The 25,958-nt window shown below is 42.7% G+C and overlaps 3 protein-coding genes across 4 annotated transcripts in view; 2 read left to right on the forward strand and 1 right to left on the reverse strand.

The window, feature by feature from the left end:
* LOC141116843 (ribosome quality control complex subunit NEMF-like) overlaps nt 1-1,660 on the reverse strand; it is a 47,617-nt gene extending 45,957 nt beyond the window's left edge. Inside the window, exon 1 of the mRNA XM_073609312.1 lies at nt 1,550-1,660. The gene's annotated coding sequence lies outside the window, so the exon portion shown is untranslated. The remainder of the gene's footprint in view (nt 1-1,549) is intronic.
* LOC141116844 (ribosome quality control complex subunit NEMF-like) lies at nt 1,111-10,265 on the forward strand. Of its 2 annotated transcripts, none has more exons than XM_073609315.1 (3): nt 1,111-1,419; nt 4,496-4,564; nt 10,124-10,265. In XM_073609315.1, exons 1-3 carry the CDS (start codon nt 1,286-1,288, stop codon nt 10,230-10,232), a joined length of 312 nt encoding a protein of 103 aa, XP_073465416.1. In that variant the 5' UTR covers nt 1,111-1,285; the 3' UTR covers nt 10,233-10,265. The 2 variants fall into 2 exon arrangements, with proteins under 2 accessions (XP_073465416.1, XP_073465415.1); XM_073609314.1 differs by lacking the exon at nt 1,111-1,419 and adding an exon at nt 3,677-4,291.
* Nucleotides 10,266-18,756: 8,491 nt separating this feature from the next.
* LOC141116846 (ribosome quality control complex subunit NEMF-like) lies at nt 18,757-25,958 on the forward strand. The gene is made up of 3 exons (XM_073609317.1): nt 18,757-18,921; nt 19,126-19,194; nt 23,676-25,958. Exons 1-3 carry the CDS (start codon nt 18,863-18,865, stop codon nt 23,782-23,784), a joined length of 237 nt encoding a protein of 78 aa, XP_073465418.1. The 5' UTR covers nt 18,757-18,862; the 3' UTR covers nt 23,785-25,958.

The raw sequence follows: 25,958 nt of genomic DNA on the forward strand, positions 1-25,958 counted from the left end.
AGGCCAGAAATGCTGGGGCAGAACGCTAAGGCCAGAAATGCTGGGGCAGAACGCTAAGGCCAGAAATGCTGGGGCAGAACGCTAAGGCCAGAAATGCTGGGGCAGAACGCTAAGGCCAGAAATCCTGGGGCAGAACGCTAAGGCCAGAAATCCTGGGGCAGAACGCTAAGGCCAGAAATCCTGGGCAGGACGCTAAGGCCAGAAATCCTGGGGCAGGACGCTAAGACAGAAATCCTGGGGCAGAACGCTAAGACGGAAATCCTGGGGTAGAAACGCTAAGACAAAACGCTGAGACCGAAATGCCGGGGTAACACGCTAATGATGGAAATGCTGGGGCGGAACGCTAAGACAGAAATGCTGGATGTTGTAACAGAAATGTTGAGGTATAAATGCTGGCTGAACATGACAGAAACGCTGGGGCGGAAACACCATGACAGAAATGCAGGGCTGAATGTGACGACAGACATGTTGGGGCAGAACACCCTGAAAGAAATGCTGGGGGAGAATACTGTGACAGAACTGCTGAGGCAGAAAACGCTATGACCGGAACGCTACGACAGGAGCGCTATGATAGCAAAACGCTGACACCAAAACGCCTAGATAGAAACGCTGTGACGGAAACCTGAGGCTGAAGCACTATGACAGAAATCCTGGAGCCAAAACGCCATGATAAAACACTGGTGCCTGAAGCGGTGAATGCCCGAGAGGCGTGCGGGGATCCTCCCCCTCCCCCCCCATGATGCCGCATGTGAGTACCGGGAAGTGAGCAGGCGGGTGAGCACCCCCCCCATGAGAACCGGGAAGCGTGCGGGCGATTCCTCCGTGATGCACGGTGTGACTTCCAGGGAGGTGAGGTGAACTGGCGGGTGAGTGGATACAAGATGGACGAACAGACCCCCCCTCCCCCAGGAGAAGCTGGCAGCCGCCCCCCCATGCTGGCAAGACACACAGGGATGAGGGAGAAGCGGGCGGCGCACCCCCCCCGACCATGCGGGATTGGCCCAGCGAAGGTGGAGGATGGACAGACGACCCCCCCAAACTGAGCCCTAGGGAAGTTGGTGTGGGTGAAAGATGATGGACAGCCGTGACGCCCCCCCCCCCCCCACCCCTCATGGGTGCCGGGAGAAGCACGGGCTGCGTGCTGGCCATATAGAGCTGTGCAGGATGAAAGGACGCCCCCCTCCCCCCTGCATGAGCGCCGGGAGAAGCGGGCGGGCCGTACCTGACTGGCTGCCGCCGAGGGGAACGAGGGTGGGTGGAGGATGGACGGCCCCCCTCACCCTGCATGATCACCGAGAAAAACGGGCAAGCGCCCCCTCCCATGGTGCCGTGTGCAGCGGAGCAGGCAGCTGGCTGGATATCCCCCCACCCTCAATACCCGGAGAAGCGGTCGGCAGCTCCCCCCCCTGAAGCAAGCTGGTAAGGGGAGAGAGGAGCTGGCTGGCAAGAGGCTCCCTCGTGGAGCTGCATTGCATGAGGAGAGGAGTCGGCGGGCGGGCGGGCGGGCGGCCGGCCGATTGCCCCCCCCCCCCTCCTCCTGCTGAAATACCAAAAGAAGCGGGGACCCGTGAATGTGGGTGCCGAGGGGGAACCAGGTGGGTGGAGAGGTGAGGCACCGCCACCATCTTGCAATCGATCCGGAAGTGGTGTGTAGGCCCCGCCCCTACTGAACCCGGAACGCCCACGAGCCCTGACCTGACAGAGGAGGAGGCTTAATATAGCCCTCTCAGACTCCTCCCACAAATGCAGGCTAGCCTTCAGCCAGCCTTTGTACTTGTGCGCAGGTGTGGTAGAGCAGAACGCGCCCCTTCAACCCAGCGTGCGGGTGTGATTCCCAATGCTGCCTATAGATGGCAGTGCTGAGCCGATGACGTCACTGAGAATCCAGCTTCTAGATAAAGAGAGCACTGCAATCTCCTCGCCGGGCGCGGTGGCGTGCGTCTGTAATTCAAGCTGCTTGGAAGGCTGAGGCTGTCGCGTTGCTTGAGTCCAGGAGTTCTAGTCTACCTTGTGCTATATCGATCGGGTGTCCATGCTTCGGTATCAATGAGCGTAGAGCAAGCAGGTCACTCTAAGGAGGGGTGAACCTGAGCAGCTCAAAGCCCCCGTGCTGATCAGTAGTTGGATGGCGCCTGTGATGAATAGCGGGTGTAGAGCAGCCTGTATAATACAGTGAGACACAGTCTCTTTTTTCCTAATTTTTTTTTCATTATTAATTTTATTTATGGTATTTATAGTTTTAATTTATTATTTTTATACTCCTTTATATTTATTCATTATTAATTTCATCAAGCACCAATTTTTATTTTTATACATCGTTATTTATTTTTAGATTTACTCATTATTATATATTTTTTTCTTTTTCGTCACCCTTTTTATTTTTCATATGGATTTATTATTTCTATACACCCTGATTTGTAGTTATTTTTATATTTATTAATTATTATCCTCATCATTTTTTCTTTATTTTTATACACCCTTATTTAGAGTTATTTTTATAGTTATTAAGTATTATATTTATCATTATTATTTATTATTTTTATACACCCTTTTTTATCTTCTACTTTCAATTTATTCATAAATGTATCCTTTTTTAATTTTTTTTTATATAAATTTGTATTCATTATGTTTATTGTTATAAATTTTTATTCATTATCTTTATTATTTTTTAATGTATATTTATACTCTCATTTATTTATTTATTTATTTTATATTACTTTTATTTGTTTATATTTGTTTAACTTTTTTTTCCATTCACAATCTCTTTATATTTATTCATTAATAATGTTATCACACACCCATTTTTATTTTTATACACCGTTTTTAATTTTTTTTTATCTTTATACACCCTTTGTTATTTTTAATATGCATTTATTACACCCTGATTTGTAGTTATTTTTATATTTATTAATTATCCTCATTATTTTTTTTTTATTTTTATACACCCTTATTTAGAGTTATTTTTATAGTTATTAACTATTATATTTATCATTGTTATTTATTATTTTTATACACCTTTTTTTAATATCTTTAATCTTTAAATTTATTCATAAATGTATCCTTTTTTATTTTTTTATATTATTTTATTCATTATTTTTATTTTTTATACACCTTTTTTTTTTTTTTTACCGCTGGTCAGTGCCCATCAGTGCCGCCTGTCAGTGCCCATCAGTGCTGCATATCAGTGCCGCCTATTGGTGCCCATCAGTGCTGCATATCTGTGCCACCTATCAGTGCCCATCAATTCTACATATCAGTGCCCATCAGTGCCAACTCATCAGTGCCCATCAGTGTCGCCTCATCAGTGCCCATCAATTCTACATATCAGTGCCTTCTCATTAGTGCCCATCAGTGCCAACTCATCAGTGCCCATCGGTGCCACCTGATCAGTGCCGCCTCATGAGTGCTCGTCAGTGAAGGAGAAAACAAAATTGTATGACAGAAACTAAGAAAAACGCTATTTTTTTCAAAAACTTTGGTCTTTTTTAGTTTGTTTAGCAAAAAATAAAAACCCCAGAGGTGATCAAATACCACCAAAAGAAAACTCCATTTGTGGGAAGAAAATGATAAAACTTTAGCTTGGGTACAGTGTTGCATGACCGCGCAATTGTCATTCAAATTGCGACAGCACTGAAAGCTGAAAATTGTCCTTGGCAAAAGTGCCCGGCATTGAAGTGGTTAATTTAGGGGTAATTATAAAGCCTAAAGGAATTTCTTATACTGTATATTTTATATTAGTATGGAATTCTCTGGGCGCAGCACTGACCTCTGCTGGAGAAAAGTAAATAACGCATCTAAAGCCTGCACGCTGTTCCATGTACCGTCACTAGATGTCGCACCGTGTTCTGAACGCTCTTACAGAATTGATCCGTGTGGCTCGCCGTGCCATGTGATGCAGGAAGTGTATGGCCGGTGTCTTGCCGAGAATGTTCCCTGGGCGGATAAGTTCCCCCCCGTACTGCGCAGGCGCAGCGCCTGCGCAGTACATACTACTCTCAGCCGCCGGAGATAGCCGAGCGCCGCGAGGCCGTGCCCGAAGCGTGGCGAGCGAAGCGAGCCCGCGAGGGGCCCTCTTCCAGGCGCCGTGTACAGCTGATTTTCAGCTGTTGTGCTTCGGCTATTTCCGCCGATACCTACTGCGCAGGCGCAGTAGAGGGGGGAACTTATACGCCGAGCGGAACTTTCTCGGAAGAACACCGGCTGGAGTGAGTGCACAAGTGGGAGCTGGCAGAATGAAGAACAGATTCAATACCATAGATATCCGGGCTGTCATCTCAGAGCTGCAGGACAGGTGACTACAAGGAGGGCTGTGTGAGCTGCAGGGGGGATGGAACATCAGCCATGGGAGTGGGGAAGCTTCCTCTCCAGCTGTTGGGGGGACTACAAGTCCCAGCTTACCCTGCCTGAGCTGCAGGTGTGCAGTGCTGATCATTATTATGAATGGGGTCTTATAACTGATCAATAATCCTGTGTGTTGTCTCTCTTCATCCCTCAGTCTGCTGGGCATGCGCGTGTACAATGTCTACGATGTGGATAACAAGACTTACCTCATCCGCCTGCAAAAGTAAGAGGAGACGGATTTCCTGGGATTGGGGTCTAGGATGTCTGTGTGTAACGGTGACTGGCGGTACAAGAAAGCGGGGCCCCATTCACAGGGGCCCTGGGGCCCAGGAACCATTCATAACAAGGAAGAGACCTGGTGTAGTATAAAAGGGGTTTTTAACCGCTTCAGCCCCAGAAATTTTACCCCCTTCCTGACCAGAGCACTTTTTGCGATTCGGCACTGCGTCTCTTTAACTGACAATTGCGCGGTCGTGCGACGTTGTACCCAAACAAAATTGACGTCATTTTTTCCCCACAAATAGAGCTTTCTTTTGGTGGTATTTGATCACCTCTGCGGTTTTTATTTTTTGCGCTATAAGCAAAAAAAAAAAAGAGCGATAATTTTGAAAAAAAAAGCAATATTTTTTTACTTTTTGCTATAATAAATATCCCCAAAAATATATAAAAAAAAAATTTTTTCCTCAGTTTAGACCGATATGTATTCTTCTACGTATTTTTGGTAAAAAAAAATCGCAATAAGTGTATATTGATTGGTTTGCGCAAAATTTATAGCGTCTACAAAAGAGGGGATAGATTTATGGCATTTTTATTATTATTTTTTTTTAAATTAGTAATGGCGGCAATCTGCGATTTTTATCATGAATGCAACATTATCGGACACTTTTGACACTATTTTGGGACCATTGTCATCTATACAGCGATCATTGCTATAAAAATGCACTGATTACTGTGTAAATGACACTGGCAGTGAAGGGGTTAAGTGTGTCCTAGGGAGTGATTCTAACTTTAGGGGGGAGGGGCTTTAACACACAGGACAGTGATCACTGTTTCCGATGACAGAGAGCTGTGATCACTGCCCTGTCACAAGGCAGAACTGGGAAATGCTTTGTTTACATCTCCCTGTTCTACCTCTCCGTGACATGATCGCGGGCACCCGATGGACCCGCTGTCAGGCGCGCGCAACACCGCTTCTTAAAGGGGACATACCTGAACGCCCTTTTGCCCCCAGTGCCATTCTGCCGATGTACATCAGCATGCGCTGGTCGGCAAGCGATTAAGATAGAGATGGTAAGCAAAACATTTATGTGTATATATATATATATATATATATATATATATATATATATATATATATATATATATATATATATATATATAAAATTATAAATATCTCTGTTCCCTTTTTTATAAATTATCTCATTCCCTCTGTTCTCAGCTGCATAAGAGCTGGGGGGAGGAGAAGCAGCAGTACACTGATCTTCCCAGTGAATAGCTGTACAGGGGGGGAGGAGGGGTTGTCAGGAGAAGTCTGATCATTGGAGGTGAGCAGGCTGAGTTCCCATCATAGCTAGAGAACTGACCATGTGTGCTCTCCTGCTTAGTGTGGTCAGTTTTTAATAGGAAAGCAGAGGGACTGGCAGGCACACCAGGGATTTCACATAAAGGAAGCAAAACAAAGAGAACAGGAGACTTTCTCATACAAGTACATGGTACAGCAGCCACATATCAGGATTATGAAATGTTGGGGTAACAAATGCCTTCCATTCTGGGCCAATTCTGACATCTCTCTCATACACGGAACAATTCGATTTTTTTTTTCCTGTTAAATTACTTGGAACCCCCAAAGTAGTATAAAAGGGGTTTTTAACCGCTTCAGCCCCAGAAATTTTACCCCCTTCCTGACCAGAGCACTTTTTGCGATTCGGCACTGCGTCTCTTTAACTGACAATTGCGCGGTCGTGTGACGTTGTACCCAAACAAAATTGACGTCATTTTTTCCCCACAAATAGAGCTTTCTTTTGGTGTTATTTGATGAACTCTGCGGTTTTTATTTTTTGCACTATAAACAAAAAAAAGCGACAATTTTGAAAAAAAAAAGCAATTTTTTTTTACTTTTTGCTATAATGAATATCCCCAAAAATATATAAAAAAAATTTTTTTTCCTCAGTTTAGACCGATATGTATTCTTCTACGTATTTTTGGTAAAAAAAAATCGCAATAAGTGTATATTGATTGGTTTGCGCAAAATTTATAGCGTCTACAAAACAGGGGATAGATTTATGGCATTTTTATTATTATTTTTTTTTAAATTAGTAATGGCGGCAATCTGCGATTTTTATCATGAATGCAACATTATCGGACACTTTTGACACTATTTTGGGACCATTGTCATCTATACAGCGATCATTGCTATAAAAATGCACTGATTACTGTGTAAATGACACTGGCAGTGAAGGGGTTAAGTGTGTCCTAGGGAGTGATTCTAACTTTAGGGGGGAGGGGCTTTAACACACAGGACAGTGATCACTGTTTCCGATGACAGAGAGCTGTGATCACTGCCCTGTCACAAGGCAGAACTGGGAAATGCTTTGTTTACATCTCCCTGTTCTACCTCTCCGTGACATGATCGCGGGCACCCGATGGACCCGCTGTCAGGCGCGCGCAACACCGCTTCTTAAAGGGGACATACCTGAACGCCCTTTTGCCCCCAGTGCCATTCTGCCGATGTACATCAGCATGCGCTGGTCGGCAAGCGATTAAGATAGAGATGGTAAGCAAAACATTTATGTGTATATATATATATATATATATATATATATATATATATATATATAAAATTATAAATATCTCTGTTCCCTTTTTTATAAATTATCTCATTCCCTCTGTTCTCAGCTGCATAAGAGCTGGGGGGAGGAGAAGCAGCAGTACACTGATCTTCCCAGTGAATAGCTGTGCAGTGGGGGGGGGGGGTTGTCAGGAGAAGTCTGATCATTGGAGGAGAGCAGGCTGAGTTCCCATCATAGCTAGAGAACTGACCACGGTGTGCTCTCCTGCTTAGTGTGGTCAGTTTTTAATAGGAAAGCAGAGGGACTGGCAGGCACACCAGGGATTTCACATAAAGGAAGCAAAACAAAGAGAACAGGAGACTTTCTCATACAAGTACATGGTACAGCAGCCACATATCAGGATTATGAAATGTTGGGGTAACAAATGCCTTCCATTCTGGGCCAATTCTGACATCTCTCTCATACACGGAACAATTCGATTTTTTTTTTTCCTGTTAAATTACTTGGAACCCCCAAAGTAGTATAAAAGGGGTTTTTAACCGCTTCAGCCCCAGAAATTTTACCCCCTTCCTGACCAGAGCACTTTTTGCGATTCGGCACTGCGTCTCTTTAACTGACAATTGCGCGGTCGTGCGACGTTGTACCCAAACAAAATTGACGTCATTTTTTCCCCACAAATAGAGCTTTCTTTTGGTGTTATTTGATGAACTCTGCGGTTTTTATTTTTTGCACTATAAACAAAAAAAGAGCGACAATTTTGAAAAAAAAAAAGCAATTTTTTTTTACTTTTTGCTATAATGAATATCCCCAAAAATATATAAAAAAATTTTTTTTTCCTCAGTTTAGACCGATATGTATTCTTCTACGTATTTTTGGTAAAAAAAAATCGCAATAAGTGTATATTGATTGGTTTGCGCAAAATTTATAGCGTCTACAAAACAGGGGACAGTTTTATGACATTTTTATTATTCATTTTTTTTTTTCTTTAGTAATGGCGGCAATCTGCGATTTTTTTTTTTTTTTTTTATATCATGAATGCAACATTATCGGACACTTTTGACACTATTTTGGGACCATTGTCATCTATACAGCGATCATTGCTATAAAAATGCACTGATTACTGTGTAAATGACACTGGCAGTGAAGGGGTTAAGTGTGTCCTAGGGCGTGATTCTAACTTTAGGGGGGAGGGGCTTTAACACACAGGACAGTGGTCACTGTTTCCGATGACAGAGAGTTGTGATCACTGCCCTGTCACAAGGCAGAACGGGGAAATGCTTTGTTTACATCTCCCTGTTCTACCTCTCCGTGACATGATCGCGGGCACCCGATGGACCCGCTGTCAGGAGCGCACAACACCGCTTCTTAAAGGGGACATACCTGAACGCCCTTTTGCCCCCAGTGCCATTCTGCCGATGTACATCAGCATGCGCTGGTCGGCAAGCGATTAAGATAGAAGATGGTAAGCAAAACATTTATGTGTATATATATATATATATATATATATATATATATATATATATATATATATATATATATATATATATATATAATTATAAATATCTCTGTTCCCTTTTTTATAAATTATCTCATTCCCTCTGTTCTCAGCTGCATAAGAGCTGGGGGGAGGAGAAGCAGCAGTACACTGATCTTCCCAGTGAATAGCTGTGCAGGGGGGGAGGGGGGGTTGTCAGGAGAAGTCTGATCATTGGAGGAGAGCAGGCTGAGTTCCCATCATAGCTAGAGAACTGACCATGTGTGCTCTCCTGCTTAGTGTGGTCAGTTTATAATAGGAAAGCAGAGGGACTGGCAGGCACACCAGGGATTTCACATAAAGGAAGCAAAACAAAGAGAACAGGAGACTTTCTCATACAAGTACATGGTACAGCAGCCACATATCAGGATTATGAAATGTTGGGGTAACAAATGCCTTCCATTCTGGGCCAATTCTGACATCTCTCTCATACACGGAACAATTAGTTTTTTTTTTTTCCTGTTAAATTACTTGGAACCCCCAAATATTATATATTTTATAATCAGAGACCTTGGAGATTAAAAATGGTGGGTGTTGCAATTTTTTATGTCACAAGATATTTGCATAGTGGATTATCAATTATCAAACTTTTTAGGAAAAAAATACACTGAGTTTTAGTACATAGAAATACAGTCTAATACTCAGTTGTTTGGTAAAAAAAAAAAAAATGTTCCGTCGAGTAAATAGACACCTAACACGCCATGCTTTAAAATTGTGTATGCCCGTGGAACAGCGCTAAACTATATTACCTAAAAATTTTCATAGGAGACACTTTAAAAGCCTCGACAGGTTACCAATTCAGAGTTACACAGGAGGTTTAAATTTTTTTTGGATTAACTTTATTGCTATCACAAGGGATGAACAACATCCCTTGTGACCGCATGAGCCTTGACAGGTCCTCTTTATGGTAAGATCTGGGGTCTTTCAGACCCCATATCTCTCCTATGGCCTCCGATCTGAGTTTGGTTTGATCGCCTGTAGAATTAAGATGCTGTTGCTCCCAAAGTAGAACTCAACATTTTATCTGGCATAATGCAATGTCCGATAAAAGCAGGAATGTGTATTAAGCCAATTTGTCTCCATACACCTTCTTGGACTGGGTGTTTGCTAGGCGCTGACAGTATGGGGGAGATTTACTACAACTGGAAAGTGTAAAATCTGGTGCAGCTCTACATAGAAACCAATCCGCCTCCAGGTTTTATTGTCAAAGCTTCATTGAACGAGCTGAAGTTAGAAGCTGGTTGGCTACCAATTACAGCCGCTCCACATTCTGAGTGCTCCAGTTTTAGTAAATCTCCCCCATTGTACATGGCACCTTTTCTGTAACCCGTGTGAATGTAACATTACAGAGCTACATATACAATTATTTTGCCATGTGTCATTGTATATTTAACTTGCTCTCCAACAATTGTTTTTCTTTGTCGCAGTCCTAATTGGCTGTTTTACTTTTGATTGACAGGCCAGATTCTAAAGCCGTAGTTCTGGTGGAATCCGGGATCAGAATTCACACCACGGAGTTTAAATGGCCCAAGAATATGATGCCATCTGGGTTTGCAATGAAGGTTTGAAGGAAATCAATTACAGTCTCACTCAAAACATTAGACATGTCATGGTCTTCTGAAGCTAGTCATACTCATTACATTCTTAGTGCACAAACTCCTTTTGGAATAGTTATGTAGTATATGGTAGGCCCTCAGACTACATGGTATTCCCTCTGACTACATGGTATTCCCTCTGACTACATGGTATTCCCTCTGACTACATGGTATTCCCTCCGACTACATGGTATTCCCTCCGACTACATGGTATTCCCTCCGACTACATGGTATTCCCTCTGACTACATGGTATTCCCTCCGACTACATGGTATTCCCTCCGACTACATGGTATTCCCTCCGACTACATGGTATTCCCTCCGACTACATGGTATTCCCTCCGACTACGTGGTATTCCCTCCGACTACATGGTAGGCCCTCCGACTACATGGTAGGCCCACAGACTACATGGTATTCCCTCCGACTACATGGTATTCCCTCCGGCTACATGGTATTCCCTCTGACTACATGGTATTCCCTCCGACTACATGGTAGGCCCTCAGACTACATGGTAGGCCCTATGGTAGGCCCTCCGACTACATGGTAGGCCCTCCGACTACATGGTAGGCCCTCAGACTACATGGTATTCCCTCCGACTACATGGTATTCCCTCCGACTACATGGTATTCCCTCCGACTACATGGTAGGCCCTCAGACTACATGGTAGGCCCTCAGACTACATGGTAGGCCCTCAGACTACATGGTAGGCCCTCCGACTACATGGTATTCCCTCCGACTACATGGTATTCCCTCCGACTACATGGTATTCCCTCCGACTACATGGTAGGCCCTCAGACTACATGGTAGGCCCTCAGACTACATGGTCGGCCCTCAGACTACATGGTCGGCCCTCAGACTACATGGTAGGCCCTCAGACTACATGGTAGGCCCTCAGACTACATTGATGGCCTTTTTCTGGCACCATCCTTCTATGTTTCTCACGAGCTTCCCAAGTATTATTTGATTGGTATGGTTGTCTGTTGAGCAGCTGAATCTTTTTTGAGATGGCCTTGGGCCAACCTTGTTTAACAAAAGCCTTTTGGCATTCCAGCTGTGTAGGGTTTAACCACCTCCTGCCTGGTCTATTGTAAAATTACAGCCGCCCCGGAGCCTCTGTCTTCTGGGTGGACGTTATATGACACCCTCCCGGTTGCGTGCCTTGTGTGTCCCCTAGGGGTGTTTCGTCACATATGGCGACCCATCACATTTGGCTGCCCGCTGGAGTGCGCATGCGCGACGCCGCCATATGCGTTCCAACACTTATAAAACTTTTGTCACTTTTAACACTTTTTTAAAAGTGTTTAAACAAATAAAAAGTGTTTTTGTCACTTTTAACACTTTTAAAACGTAAAGTTTTAAAAGTGTTGGAACGCATATGGGGCGCTTTCGCGCATGCGCACTCCAGCGGGTAGCCAAATGTGATGAGTCGCCATATGTGACAAAACAGGGGCCATGCAGTGGCACAATCTGTGACCTGCTGTGTCCACCAGACACAGCGGAAGACAGATCGCTACACCGGGCCGGCCCTGGTACCATGTGATGGCTGTGACCAATCACAGTGACATTGTTGCCAACCATCAGTATTTATACTGGCAGCCAGTAAAAAACAGGCACTTTTCTACTGCCAGTAAATGCCAGTGACAGGAAGAAGTGGCCAGTAAAAAAATGTCTGACGGTTGGCTTGATACTGCACATGTACAATTCTGGTCTGGAGCCGGCCGAGACTATTGAAGTGCCTGCTACAGTGTGTTCGGGCAGCACCGGCAGGGGCGGGTCTACCACAGGTGTGCCTGAGCATGTGGTGTGATGGTGCAAGGGAGCTGAGCAGATCGGCCGGAGCCTCGTGTGCAGGTCTGTGGGACAGGAGTGGGGCTGTCAGTGCTGTTTGGACTGAAGGGAGCACCTGGTGTGGAGAGAGACTGTGATTCAGGAGGAGACGCGTGGTGTCGGTGAGGTGTCATCATCATCTGTGCTGCTGCACACTGCTGTCAATGTCATTGTGAGAGTCAGTTTCATGTGTGTGTGCCTCCCCATTCTTATTTCTTGCCCCGTGAGCTACTTACTATATCAAAAATAAGATCAGAAATATATTTTTTTTGAACTTAATATCTACTTTTGGAAAATTCCAGTAAAAACTTGGCTGTGGCAGTAAATTTTGGATGTTGTGTCAGTAAATTTCAATCTGGTAGGTTGGCAGCACTGCACAGTGATCACATGTCAAATGTACACAATGGCTTATAGTCATAGCCAATCATTGTGTACTGTTGTGATCTCTGTGATTGGTCCCTGTGATCACATGGTACAGACACAGGGCTAATCACAGCACACCTGTACCATGTGATAGCCAATCCCAGCTATTGCAATAATACATAATGACACATGAATTGATGCCATTCATAAAAAATAAGCGAGTACACCCCTCACATTTTGTAAATATTTTATTATCTTTTCATGTGACAACACTGAAGAAATGACACATTGCTACAATGTAAAGTAGTGAGTGTACAGCTTGTATAACAGTGTAAATTTGCTGTCCCCTCAAAATAACTCAACACACAGCCATTAATGTCTAAACCGCTGGCAACAAAAGTGAGTACACCCCTGAAAATTGTGAAAAAGTGAAAATGTCCAAATTGGTCCCAAAGTGTGAATATTTTGTGTGGCCACCATTATTTTCCAGCACTGCCTTAACCCTCTTGGGCATGGAGTTCACCAGAGCTTCACAGGTTGCCACTGGAGTCCTCTTCCCCTCCTCCATGACGACATCACAGAGCTGGTGGATGTTGGAGACCTTGCACTCCTCCACCTTCCGTTTGAGGATGCCCCACAGATGCTCAATAGGGTTTAGGTCTGGAGACATGCTTGGCCAGTCCATCGCCTTTACCCTCAGCTTCTTTAGCAAGGCAGTGGTCGTCATGGAGGTGTGTTTGGGGTCGTTATCATGTTGGAATACTGCCCTGCGGCCCAGTCTCTGAAGGGAGGGGATCATGCTCGACTTCAGTATGTGACAGTACATGTTGGCATTCATGGTTCCCTCAATGAACTGTAGCTCCCCAGTGCTGGCAGCGCTCATGCAGCCCCAGACCATGACACTCCCACCACCATGCTTGACTGTAGGCAAAAAACACTTGTCTTTGTACTCCTCACCTGGTACCGCCACACAGGCTTGACACCATCTGAACCAAGTAAGTTTATTTTGGTCTCATCCCCAAAAATGGGGATATTTATTACAGCAAAAAGTACAAAATATTGTTTTTTTTTTTCAAAATTGTCGCTCTTTTTTTGTTTATAGCGCAAAAAATAAAAACCGCAGAGGTGATCAAATACCACCAAAAGAAAGCTCTATTTGTGGGGAAAAAAGGACGTCAATTTTGTTTGGGTGCAACGTCGCACGACCGCGCCATTGTCAATTAAAGTGACGCAGTGCCGAATCGCAAAAAATGGCCTGTTCATTCAGCAGCCAAATCTTCCAGGGCTGAAGTGGTTAACCACTTGCTTACTGGGCACTTAAACCCCCCTCCAGACCAATTTTCAGCTGTCGCACTTTGAATGACCATTGCGCGGTCATACAACACTGTACCCAAATTAAATTTTTATCATTTTTTCCCACAAATAGAGGTTTCTTTTGGTGGTATTTGATCACCTCTGCGGTTTTTATTTTTTGTTAAAAAAATTTAAAAAGACTGAATTTAAAAAAAAATATATATTTTTTTTATATTTTGTTATAAAATGTTGCAAACAGGTAATTTTTCTCCTTCATTGATGTACGCTGATGAGGCTGCACTGATGGTCACCAATAGGCTGCACTGATAGGCACCGATGGGCTGCACTGATGGGCACCGATAGGGCGGCACTGGTGGGCACTGAGAGGTGACACTGAGAGGTGGCACTGAAGGGCATTGATAGGTGGCATTGGTGGGCACTGAGAAGTGGCACTGATAGGTGGCACTGATAGCTGGCAGTGATGGGCACTGATAGGTTACACTGATAGGCAGCACTGCTAGGTGGCACTGATTGGCACCACTGGTGGGCATTGATAGGTGGCACTTGTGAGAATTGACAGGTGGCACTGGCAGGTGGCACTGGCAAGCACAGAGGAGGAGGCAGATGTGCCTCCTTCCTCTTCGGGACCGATGTCCCTTGAACATAAGCCGGCGATCAGCTTTTTTTTCTCCTCACACTGTCACGTCCTATGATGGCCTCCCGGAAATTCAGGTCCACGCTGGGGCCATCATTCGGCTACAGCACGGACCTCAAGTGGTTAAAGTATAACTAAAGGCAAAACTTTTGTTTTTTGTTTTTAGATAGAGGGCAGAGAGATTAGAACACCTGTCAATTTTGATTGCTGTCTCTGCCCCCATGATGGAGATTCTCCCTCTGTTTGTCCTGTTTACCATTATCATTGAAAAGGAAAATAAAGAAGATCCCACATTTTAGATTGTCCCCTGAGAAGTAATAGAGGGGGAAATTAGTTCTTGTGACCCGGGGGTCCCCAACGGATTCCCTTCATTTTCAGGTATTTCCTCTCACTTCCTGTTTTGGCTATGGGACAGGAAGTGAAGGGAAGTCTCCCTGCATTGGGACACAAATGGTGAAAAAAAAAAAAATTTGACAGGGGTTATAACCCTCTTTTGCTCTATCCCAAAAAAAAAAAAATTACCTATAGTTCCACTTTAATTCTGCAGATCACAATTCCAGTGCACTTTGAATGTGGTGTGGGGAAGGTGCATGGAATACAGGTTGCCCGAACTGCTTTCTAGGGTGAATGGGCACTACATGTCAACAGTGCCTTGGTTTGTAACAACACATAGCAGCGCCCCCCTCCAATCCCCACTGGCAGAACACGTAGACCAATCTGCACACTAAACTGGATATTTTCAGGCCTCTTCCCATGTAATTACACAGATCAATACTGGCAGGAAAACATCCCTATAAGTGGGCGGATGTAATTGGACTTGCACCCAACTATATCCGCCCACCCCCGGGTCTTTTGGACCAATGGGAATGATTTTTCACTTTTGTCTTTTTTTTTATTTTTTTTTTTAGGCTGTTGTATCATATTCACGTGCTTTTTCATTATTCTATTGGCCATCACAGCACATACAAATGCACAGAAAAACAGGAACGCCTCATTTCTCATAAAGCAGAGCAACTGCAAAACTGAGCATCCTCACTGCACACACATGTGTTGTTTTTCCGTAAAAACGCTAAAGTGTGAATGAGAAACGCTAAAGTGTGAATGAGCCCATTAACATGTTCGCATTTTTTTTGCTTGATGTGTTTGCCAATGAAATAGATGGGAATCCATCAAATCGCATCTCAACACCTGCACTGAGCTGCACGCTGCGACACAGGTGAATGCACCAAAGTACACGTTCATGTATAAGATAAGGCATTCTCAATAGCATGCATTGCAGCACATTGTGACACATTGCAACTACACATGTGGTGTACATTAGAAGGACCCCTCCTCTCCAGTCCCCCCCATTCTTCCACAACTATTTTATATATATATATATATATATATATATATATATATATATATATATATATATATAAAATATCTTAGCACCTATTAGCTCCTGATTTGCTACTAGCGCCTGATTTGCGCCTACATTTACTAGTAATGGCGAGTACTACCGCGCAAACCACGAACTCAGAAAAAGAATACAAATAAAACAGGGGGGGCAATTGTTTAAGATAAAAGTCAGGATAAATGATAAAGCCGCCACCATAAGGGTGTTCCCACACCAAAAAAATATCTGACAAAATATTATAGGATTTTCCCTATAGAACCTCCATTCACGTGGTTGTTTTACATTTCTATTATATTAATCTTTTTGAGCGATATTTATTATACTTTTTTGAGCGTCACTTAATCATCAGTTTTTTACACCATTTATATTTTAATTTGATTGAGCGCCACACTAATTCAATATTTTTTCACCTACATTTACTAGCGCCTGGGTTGTCCCCTATTTGCGCCTGGATTATGCCTACTTTACCTAAATGGACGCCCAGATTGCGCCTATTTGACCCCTATTAGCGGCTCAGTTACTGCTGCTGTTCTGTACCAGCCGATTTAGATAGCTACAGCTTGTGCGCAGGTGTGGTAGAGCAGAGCGCGCCCCTTCAACCCAGCGTGCGGGTGTGATTCCCAATGCTGCCTATAGATGGTAGTGCTGAGCCGATGACGTCACTGAGAATCCAGCTTCTAGATACAGAGAGCACTGCAATCTCCTCGCCGGGCGCGGTGGCGTGCGTCTGTAATCCCAGCTGCTTGGGAGGCTGAGGCTGTCGGATTGCTTGAGTCCAGGAGTTCTGGTCTACCCTGTGCTATGTCGATCGGGTGTCCACGCTAAGTTCGGTATCAATATGGTGACCCCAGGGGAGCCCAGAGCCACCAGGTTGCACTAAGGAGGGGTGAACCGGCCCAGGTCGGAAACGGAGCAGGTCAAAACCCCCGTGCTGATCAGTAGTGGGATAGCGCCTGTGAATAGCCTGTGTAGAGCAGCCTGGATAATACAGTGAAACACAGTCTCTTTTTTCCTAATTTTTTTTCATTATTAATTTTATTTATGGTATTTATAGTTTTAATTTATTATTTTTATACACCTTTATATTTATTCATTATTAATTTCATCAAGCACCAATTTTTATACACCGTTATTTATTTTTAGATTTACCCATTATTATATTTTTTTTTTTTTCTTTTTCTACACCCTTTCTTATTTTTCATATGCATTTATTATTTTTATACACCCTGATTCATAGTAATTTTTATATTTATTCATTATTATCCTCATTATTTTTCTTTATTTTTATACACCCTTATTCACAGTTATTTTTATAGTTATTAAGTATTATATTTATCATTATTATTTATTATTTTTATACACCCTTTTTTTTCCATTCACAATATTTTATTTATATTTATTCATTATTAATGTCATCACACACCCATTTTTATTTTTATACACCGTTATTTATTTTTAGATTTACTCATTATTATATATTTTTTTCTTTTTCGTCACCCTTTTTATTTTTCATATGGATTTATTATTTCTATACACCCTGATTTGTAGTTATTTTTATATTTATTAATTATTATCCTCATCATTTTTTCTTTATTTTTATACACCGTTTTTTAGAGTTATTTTTATAGTTATTAAGTATTATATTTATCATTATTATTTATTATTTTTATACACCCTTTTTTAACTTTATTCTTTAAATTTATTCATAAATGTATCCTTTTTTATTTTTTTTTATATAAATTTGTATTCATTATGTTTATTGCTATAAATTTTTATTCATTATCTTTATTATTTTTTAATGTATATTTATACTCTCATTTATTTATTTATTTTATATTACTTTTATTTGTTTATATTTGTTTAACTTTTTTTTCCATTCACAATCTATTTATATTTATTCATTAATAATGTCATCACACACCCATTTTTATTTTTATACACCGTTTTTAATTTTTTTTTATCTTTGTACACCCTTTGTTATTTTTAATATGCATTTATTACACCCTGATTTGTAGTTATTTTTATATTTATTAATTATCCTCATTATTTTTTTAAATTTTTATACACCCTTATTTAGAGTTATTTTTATATTATTAACTATTATATTTATCATTGTTATTTATTATTTTTATACACCTTTTTTTAATATCTTTATTCTTTAAATTTATTCATAAATGTATCCTTTTTTATTTTTTTATATTATTTTATTCATTATTTTTATTTTTTATACACCTTTTTTTTTTTTTTTTTACCGCTGGTCAGTGCCCATCAGTGCCGCCTGTCAGTGCCCATCAGTGCTGCATATCAGTGCCGCCTATTGGTGCCCATCAGTGCTGCATATCTGTGCCACCTATCAGTGCCCATCAATTCTACATATCAGTGCCCATCAGTGCCAACTCATCAGTGCCCATCAGTGTTGCCTCATCAGTGCCCATCAATTCTACATATCAGTGCCTTCTCATTAGTGCCCATCAGTGCCAACTCATCAGTGCCCATCGGTGCCACCTGATCAGTGCCGCCTCATGAGTGCTTGTCAGTGAAGGAGAAAACAAAATTTTATGACAGAAACTAAGAAAAACGCTATTTTTTCAAAAACTTTGGTCTTTTTTAGTTTGTTTAGCAAAAAATAAAAACCCCAGAGGTGATCAAATACCACCAAAAGAAAACTCCATTTGTGGGAAGAAAATGATAAAACTTTAGTTTGGGTACAGTGTTGCATGACCGCGCAATTGTCATTCAAAGTGCGACAGCACTGAAAGCTGAAAATTGTCCTTGGCAAAAGTGCCCGGCATTGAAGTGGTTAATTTAGGGGTAATTATAAAGCCTAAAGGAATTTCTTATACTGTATATTTTATATTAGTATGGAATTCTCTGGGCGCAGCACTGACCTCTGCTGGAGAAAAGTAAATAACGCATCTAAAGCCTGCACGCTGTTCCATGTACCGCCACTAGATGTCGCACCGTGTTCTGAACGCTCTTACAGAATTGATCCGTGTGGCTCGCCGTGCCATGTGATGCAGGAAGTGTATGGCCGGCTGGAGTGAGTGCACAAGTGGGAGCTGGCAGAATGAAGAACAGATTCAATACCATAGATATCCGGGCTGTCATCTCAGAGCTGCAGGACAGGTGACTACAAGGAGGGCTGTGTGAGCTGCAGGGGGGATGGAACATCAGCCATGGGAGTGGGGAAGCTTCCTCTCCAGCTGTTGGGGGGACTACAAGTCCCAGCTTACCCTGCCTGAGCTGCAGGTGTGCAGTGCTGATCATTATTATGAATGAGGTCTTATAACTGATCAATAATCCTGTGTGTTGTCTCTCTTCATCCCTCAGTCTGCTGGGCATGCGCGTGTACAATGTCTACGATGTGGATAACAAGACTTACCTCATCCGCCTGCAAAAGTAAGAGGAGACGGATTTCCTGGGATTGGGGTCTAGGATGTCTGTGTGTAACGGTGACTGGCGGTACAAGAAAGCGGGGCCCCATTCACAGGGGCCCTGGGGCCCAGGAACCATTCATAACAAGGAAGAGACCTGGTGTAGTATAAAAGGGGTTTTTAACCGCTTCAGCCCCAGAAATTTTACCCCCTTCCTGACCAGAGCACTTTTTGCGATTCGGCACTGCGTCTCTTTAACTGACAATTGTGCGGTCGTGCGACGTTGTACCCAAACAAAATTGACGTCATTTTTTCCCCACAAATAGAGCTTTCTTTTGGTGGTATTTGATCACCTCTGCGGTTTTTATTTTTTGCGCTATAAGCAAAAAAAAAAAAAGAGCGATAATTTTGAAAAAAAAAGCAATATTTTTTTACTTTTTGCTATAATAAATATCCCCAAAAATATATAAAAAAAAATTTTTTTCCTAAGTTTAGACCGATATGTATTCTTCTACGTATTTTTGGTAAAAAAAATCGCAATAAGTGTATATTGATTGATTGGTTTGCGCAAAATTTATAGCGTCTACAAAACAGGGGATAGATTTATGGCATTTTTATTATTATTTTTTTTTTAATTAGTAATGGCGGCAATCTGCGATTTTTATCATGAATGCAACATTATCGGACACTTTTGACACTATTTTGGGACCATTGTCATCTATACAGCGATCATTGCTATAAAAATGCACTGATTACTGTGTAAATGACACTGGCAGTGAAGGGGTTAAGTGAGTCCTAGGGAGTGATTCTAACTTTAGGGGGGAGGGGCTTTAACACACAGGACAGTGATCACTGTTTCCGATGACTTTAAATTATAAAGAAAGTCTGAGGACTGACCCCTAACATAAAGCACCTCCATCCCTAATATCAGAGAAAAAACAAATGAACGTCGCCCACGGGACTTTAAATGAGGTGTAAATGGTGATCAAAGGGTAAACAAGTATAAAAGTACAAATATTTTATTGAAAATAACAGCATAATACATAATGGAGCATGAGCATGGGTGAACAGGTTCATAGAACAGCGACATTGCAATGTAATCTTAAACCATAGCCATCATATAATAGTGAAACATATAATACAGGTATGCATAGTACATCTCTAACCCGACGCGTTTCGCGAGCTTTCCTCGCTTCATCAGGGGCTGATGCGCATAACTGCTGTCTGTAAATACAGATAAAGTAATTAGAGTATCGATTATGATAGGGTAAAAGCAAGAAGCCAGACCTGGTCATCCCGTACTTACTTGTAGGACCAAAGCTACAGACACATAACCCAGGCACGGGCAGGCGGAGGGCATCTCCCCCGGGAGCTGAAGGGGCCGAGGACCCAACCAGAGGACCGAGGCCAGGCGTGGGGGGCAGCATGGCAGAATGAGAGAGAGAAAGGGGAGCGTGAACCCAAGTTGATCCCAAAATGCAATGCAGGGCGACTCACTGTATAGGGATATAAGTAAGATAGAAGAGTTTGGAAGTATGAGATGTATATCGTGGCATAAATGCAAGGTATGTAGGTAAACAAGGTCTAAATTAATGTAAATAGTATTGTCGTAGAAATACAAAGTAAGTACTACTTGCATGGTATGCACAAAGTGTCCCGCAGAGCAGAGAGAAAAAGGAGGGTACAAGGTGAAAAGGTGAACGAGAAAGGAGGGAGAGGGGAGGGAAGGAGGGGAAAACAAGGGGAAGTGAAGTGAATAGTATCAGAAAAAGAACAATAAAAGAAAAAGGAAATGAAAAAAGGGGGGGGGGGGGGGGAAAGGGGGAATAGGGCCAGGGGGAAGAAAAGAAAAATTGAGTGAAGTGAAGGGAGGAGAGGCACGGTGAAATAAGGGGCAAAATGATTATTGGTGTGATGAACTGGAAAGGTACTTCTATGTGAAAGAGCAGAATGTGATTAGAGGAGTCAGTCAGAGAACAGCAAGTGGGGATAGGTACGCTTTGAGGTGCAGGTATTTGTATTAGAGTACATAGATAGAGTGCCTACCAGTATAGTGCAGCGTCCCGACTGGGTGTTGGAGACGTAGTGAAGGAAGAATTGCCATACTGTCACCCCCCGCCTTATACCCGGACATCCGCCGAGTTCTCCGCCCCTAACGTCATGCGTCAGGCGGAGCTAAAGGAGATCGCAACGCGCCCGCCGTATAGGGCAGGCACTCGCGATCCACAGCCGCCGCCTGGATGACACATCCCGCCCGTCTCTCTCATTCTGCCATGCTGCCCCCCACGCCTGGCCTCGGTCCTCTGGTTGGGTCCTCGGCTCCTTCAGCTCCCGGGGGAGATGCCCTCCGCCTGCCCGTGCCTGGGTTATGTGTCTGTAGCTTTGGTCCTACAAGTAAGTACGGGATGACCAGGTCTGGCTTCTTGCTTTTACCCTATCATAATCGATACTCTAATTACTTTATCTGTATTTACAGACAGCAGTTATGCGCATCAGCCCCTGATGAAGCGAGGAAAGCTCGCGAAACGCGTCGGGTTAGAGATGTACTATGCATACCTGTATTATATGTTTCACTATTATATGATGGCTATGGTTTAAGATTACATTGCAATGTCGCTGTTCTATGAACCTGTTCACCCATGCTCATGCTCCATTATGTATTATGCTGTTATTTTCAATAAAATATTTGTACTTTTATACTTGTTTACCCTTTGATCACCATTTACACCTCATTTAAAGTCCCGTGGGCGACGTTCATTTGTTTTTTCACTGTTTCCGATGACAGAGAGCTGTGATCACTGCCCTGTCACAAGGCAGAACGGGGAAATGCTTTGTTTACATCTCCCTGTTCTACCTCTCCGTGACATGATCGCGGGCACCCGATGGACCCGCTGTCAGGCGCGCGCAACACCGCTTCTTAAAGGGGACATACCTGAACGCCCTTTTGCCCCCAGTGCCATTCTGCCGATGTACATCAGCATGCGCTGGTCGGCAAGCGATTAAGATAGAGATGGTAAGCAAAACATTTATGTGTATATATATATATATATATAAAATTATAAATATCTCTGTTCCCTTTTTTATAAATGATCTCATTCCCTCTGTTCTCAGCTGCATAAGAGCTGGGGGGAGGAGAAGCAGCAGCACACTGATCTTCCCAGTGAATAGCTGTGCAGGGGGGGAGGGGGGGTTGTCAGGAGAAGTCTGATCATTGGAGGAGAGCAGGCTGAGTTCCCATCATAGCTAGAGAACTGACCATGTGTGCTCTCCTGCTTAGTGTGGTCAGTTTTTAATAGGAAAGCAGAGGGACTGGCAGGCACACCAGGGATTTCACATAAAGGAAGCAAAACAAAGAGAACAGGAGACTTTCTCATACAAGTACATTGTACAGCAGCCACATATCAGGATTATGAAATGTTGGGGTAACAAATGCCTTCCATTCTGGGCCAATTCTGACATCTCTCTCATACACGGAACAATTATTTTTTTTTTTTTCCAGTTAAATTACTTGGAACCCCCAAATATTATATATTTTATAATCAGAGACCTTGGAGATTAAAAATGGTGGGTGTTGCAATTTTTTATGTCACAAGATATTTGCATAGTGGATTATCAATCATCAAACTTTTTAGGAAAAAAATACACTGAGTTTTAGTACATAGAAATACAGTCTAATACTCAGTTGTTTGGTAAAAAATAAAAAAAATGTTCCGTCGAGTAAATAGACACCTAACACGCCATGCTTTAAAATTGTGTATGCCCGTGGAACAGCGCTAAACTATATTACCTAAAAATTTTCATAGGAGACACTTTAAAAGCCTCGACAGGTTACCAATTCAGAGTTACACAGGAGGTTTAAATGTTTTTTGGATTAACTTTATTGCTATCACAAGGGATGAACAACATCCCTTGTGACCGCATGAGCCTTGACAGGTCCTCTTTATGGTAAGATCTGGGGTCTTTCAGACCCCATATCTCTCCTATGGCCTCCAAAGCCTCCGATCTGAGTTTGGTTTGATCGCCTGTAGAATTAAGATGCTGTTGCTCCCAACGTAGAACTCAACATTTTATCTGGCATAATGCAATGTCCGATAAAAGCAGGAATGTGTATTAAGCCAATTTGTCTCCATACACCTTCTTGGACTGGGTGTTTGCTAGGCGCTGACAGTATGGGGGAGATTTACTACAACTGGAAAGTGTAAAATCTGGTGCAGCTCTACATAGAAACCAATCCGCCTCCAGGTTTTATTGTCAAAGCTTCATTGAACGAGCTGAAGTTAGAAGCTGGTTGCCTACCATGCACAGCCGCTCCACATTCTGAGTGCTCCAGTTTTAGTAAATCTCCCCCATTGTACATGGCACCTTTTCTGTAACCCGTGTGAATGTAACATTACAGAACTACATATACAATTATTTTGCCATGTGTCATTGTATATTTAACTTGCTCTCCAACAATTGTTTTTCTTTGTCGCAGTCCTAATTGGCTGTTTTACTTTTGATTGACAGGCCAGACTCTAAAGCCGTAGTTCTGGTGGAATCCGGGATCAGAATTCACACCACGGAGTTTGAATGGCCCAAGAATATGATGCCATCTGGGTTTGCAATGAAGGTTTAAAGAAAATCAATTACAGTCTCACTCAAAACATTAGACATGCCTCGCTTCGCTCGGCTCTTTTAGATTCCCCCTCTGGGTCCACTTGGATGGTAGGGAAGGAACCTGGACCCAGAGCGCAGGCGCCGTGTACAGCTGATTGTCGATCTTGAGCTTCGGCTATCTCCGGCGGCTGTTATTAGTTCGTACTGCGCAGGCGCTGCGCCTGCGCAGTACAGGGGGGGAACTTATCCGCCGAAGGAACTTATTCGGCAAGACACCGGCTCTGTGTGTCCATAAGACCCATGCTCCCTTCTCACTAGCTGTGATTGACAGCAGGGGGAGCCAATGGCTCACGTTGCTGTCTCTGAGCCAGTGAGGAGACAGACAGCCAAGAGAGTCTTGTGTACATCACTAGATCAGGCTCAGGTAAGTAAAAGGAGGGGCTTGTGGGGGAAGCTAAATGCAGAAAGTTTTTTTTACCTTAATGCAGAGAATAGATTAAGGTAAACAGCTTTCTGCCTTTAGAACCACTTTAACTAGATCAGGATCTGGTTTTGTAAGTGTCAGTATTTGTATTAGTTAGTAGCAGTGTCAGGGTTAGTGTGTGTGTGTTTTTTTTCTATGTTAGTTGAACTAGATGGACTTGTGTCTTTTTTTCAACCAGATTAACTATGTAACTACAGTATGTGTCTTAGGTAGGAACTTATATTATAGCGCAACTTTAATTTGGACTATATTATATTTAGTGTCAGTGGGAGAGTTAGTGTCAGTGTCAGTTTGTTTAGGTAGGGCAAAAAAAAAAAAAAAAAGCATACAGTTGTTTCTAATCCCTGCTACAGATACAAAGAACAAAACACGTACATATATGTGGTGTCGGCGCAATTGTCAGGATTAGAATTTGTTTTGTAGGTTTTTTTGGTGGGTCAGTTTTACTAACAAAAATTGCAAAATTGGGTTTGGGTGTTAATAAAGTGTTTGTAAAAGTATTTTTTTTTAATTAAAATAACAAACATTTTACACTTACCTGCTATTTGAGCCTCTTCTGGGGTCCCCAGCTGTCCCTCTTGGCTCCTCCTCTTTTTTGTGTACCCACTAGCAAACGGCTTGCGACGGGTGCGCACCTGCAGGCTTGATCCTGAGCCAGGCTGTGTGCGTCTTTTGACACATACAACATGGCTCAGCCCCGCTGCCTGCTCTCTGCTCACAGGATTTGATTGGCAGCAGAGGGAGCCGCTGCAGACGGGCACATCACTGGATTGACAGAGGTCATAGGTAAGTATAAAATGGGGTGATTGGGTGATTCAAACACTGGGACATTTTTTTATCTTAATGCAGGGAATGCATTAAGATAAAAGATTTCCAGACTTTATAATCACTTTAAAACAGAACTAAACTTACTTTTGTTTTAGCGGTACCGCCCCTCAATAGTGCCAGCATCTTCAGCTGTGTGCCGGTCTTCAGTCTTCTTCATGGAACAGCGTGGCGTGATATCACTAGTGCTCATGCACAGGAATCAGCCATTGCAGCACACAGAGACCAGGCCAGTGTTGTAAGCTGAGCTGCACATGTACATTGCATGTCTCTTCTGCAATAAAGAGCCTGGCTGCTCTCTGTTTGTGGCAGTGGAACTTTCGTTCCACTTTAAGGCTTGTTTTGACCTTGGTCATGAAGGGTTTAACCATACCCCTTTAAGCCCCTCCCACTGTTAGCACAATTTGACCACACCCACCATTTATTGCGACGTGCCATGCACATTGCATTGTTGCACTCCTTAGGGTGTCCAGGAGGTTCAACGGATCTTTCAAATTCCTACTTATGTCCCTGACTCTCAGCATATAGAATAGGAACAGTAAGAGCTGTGTACTGAGCCATGTACTGAGATATACACCCAGCATAAAGAGGATGTGAAGTGATAGTGTCAAATCAAGTAGAAGTCTTGCGAGCAACTAGGGTTTAAATGTACTATCTAGAGCGGGCAGCAAGTAACACACTCCCAATATAAATGTGCAAAAGAAATAATATTAAACAAATATGCTGCACTAATGGTCTATATCCAATCACTTAATGTGTCAATCTTATAATCATATAATATAAAATCAGTGCCATTGTTGAATGAATGCAATATTGAATACAATAATAATACTAACATTGTATGCAATAATAATACTAATAAATCTTTTTATAACCGTTCCAAA

This window comes from Aquarana catesbeiana, linkage group LG13 (genome assembly GCF_042186555.1).
Source record: "Aquarana catesbeiana isolate 2022-GZ linkage group LG13, ASM4218655v1, whole genome shotgun sequence".
NCBI classification, from domain to species: Eukaryota; Metazoa; Chordata; class Amphibia; order Anura; family Ranidae; genus Aquarana; species Aquarana catesbeiana.

Bases quoted from the DNA above. Each gene is read 5' to 3' on its own strand.
- LOC141116844 (XM_073609314.1), top strand. From the start codon at position 3,906: ATGGCCGGTGTCTTGCCGAGAATGTTCCCTGGGCGGATAAGTTCCCCC. The intron at 4,292-4,495 runs GTGACTACAAGG...TTCATCCCTCAG, and splicing joins ATCTCAGAGCTGCAGGACAG to TCTGCTGGGCATGCGCGTGT. The intron at 4,565-10,123 runs GTAAGAGGAGAC...TTTGATTGACAG, and splicing joins TACCTCATCCGCCTGCAAAA to GCCAGATTCTAAAGCCGTAG.
- LOC141116846 (XM_073609317.1), top strand. From the start codon at position 18,863: ATGAAGAACAGATTCAATACCATAGATATCCGGGCTGTCATCTCAGAG. The intron at 18,922-19,125 runs GTGACTACAAGG...TTCATCCCTCAG, and splicing joins ATCTCAGAGCTGCAGGACAG to TCTGCTGGGCATGCGCGTGT. The intron at 19,195-23,675 runs GTAAGAGGAGAC...TTTGATTGACAG, and splicing joins TACCTCATCCGCCTGCAAAA to GCCAGACTCTAAAGCCGTAG.